Genomic DNA, 804 nt, shown 5'->3' on the forward strand with positions numbered 1-804 from the left:
TTTTTTTTGTTTAATCCTCCCTTTCTGCAGGTTGCTTTGTCTTTAGGATCTTGCATCTATTTTTTGAATGACAAAATGAAAAATGTTCCAAGAGCTGCAATAACTGGGTAAGCGATGAATTAAATTTAGGGAATTTGGTATACTCTCTCATGCTAATCATCTACCCTTATTTCCTTGTTTGTCAGATTTGCGGCTCTTGCTGTCGGTTGGATTGTTGGTTCTATTGTGGTTCCGTTGATTCCATCTGTTCTCCTGCAGCCATCATGGAGCCTTGAACTGTTTACCTCCTTGTTCTGTTATTTCTTTTTGTTCGTCGCCTGCACTCTCCTCAAGTAATGAATCTACCTTGGATGACTTAAATTGAAGGTCGAATCTGCAAATTCTTACTCTTGCTATTACGGAAATCATTTAGAATTAGTTAATTTTCATGTCCATGTTTTTTGCACAGTTCCAAATTATGTAGCCTTGAAACTAAATATAATTAATTAATAATTTGGAGAAAATGGGGATGGGCAAATTCTTTATACAAACACTTTCATTAAGAAAATGATAATTAGGTTGAAAGAGTTTGGATTTGGTGTTTGACTGATGTGGAAGTGCATTATTTCTAACTTATTTTCCCTAGATGGCACAATATATGGATAAGAAAGTAATTATTGCTTCTAGCATTAAATTTAAATTATATCAATTAATATATCATATAATTTGAATTAATATTACATTATAATATATTTTTATTAAAATATAATTAAATAAGGGCTAGTTTTTTAAATTTTATTTAAATAATATATCATATATAATATA

The 804-nt window shown here is 30.1% G+C and overlaps 1 protein-coding gene across 1 annotated transcript; it reads left to right on the top strand.

The window, feature by feature from the left end:
- Positions 1-30: 30 nt before the first annotated feature.
- Positions 31-503, top strand: LOC110039537 (protein CHAPERONE-LIKE PROTEIN OF POR1, chloroplastic-like; the record flags this gene model as incomplete). The annotated part of the gene is given in 2 exon segments (XM_020744638.1): positions 31-107; positions 186-503. Coding segments are annotated over 2 exon segments (228 nt in total), but the record flags the coding sequence as incomplete, so codon positions are not given.
- Between the last annotated feature and the right edge of the window lie 301 nt (positions 504-804).

This window comes from Phalaenopsis equestris, unplaced genomic scaffold, assembly GCF_001263595.1.
Source record: "Phalaenopsis equestris unplaced genomic scaffold, ASM126359v1 Scaffold000002, whole genome shotgun sequence".
Taxonomy (NCBI): Eukaryota; Viridiplantae; Streptophyta; class Magnoliopsida; order Asparagales; family Orchidaceae; genus Phalaenopsis; species Phalaenopsis equestris.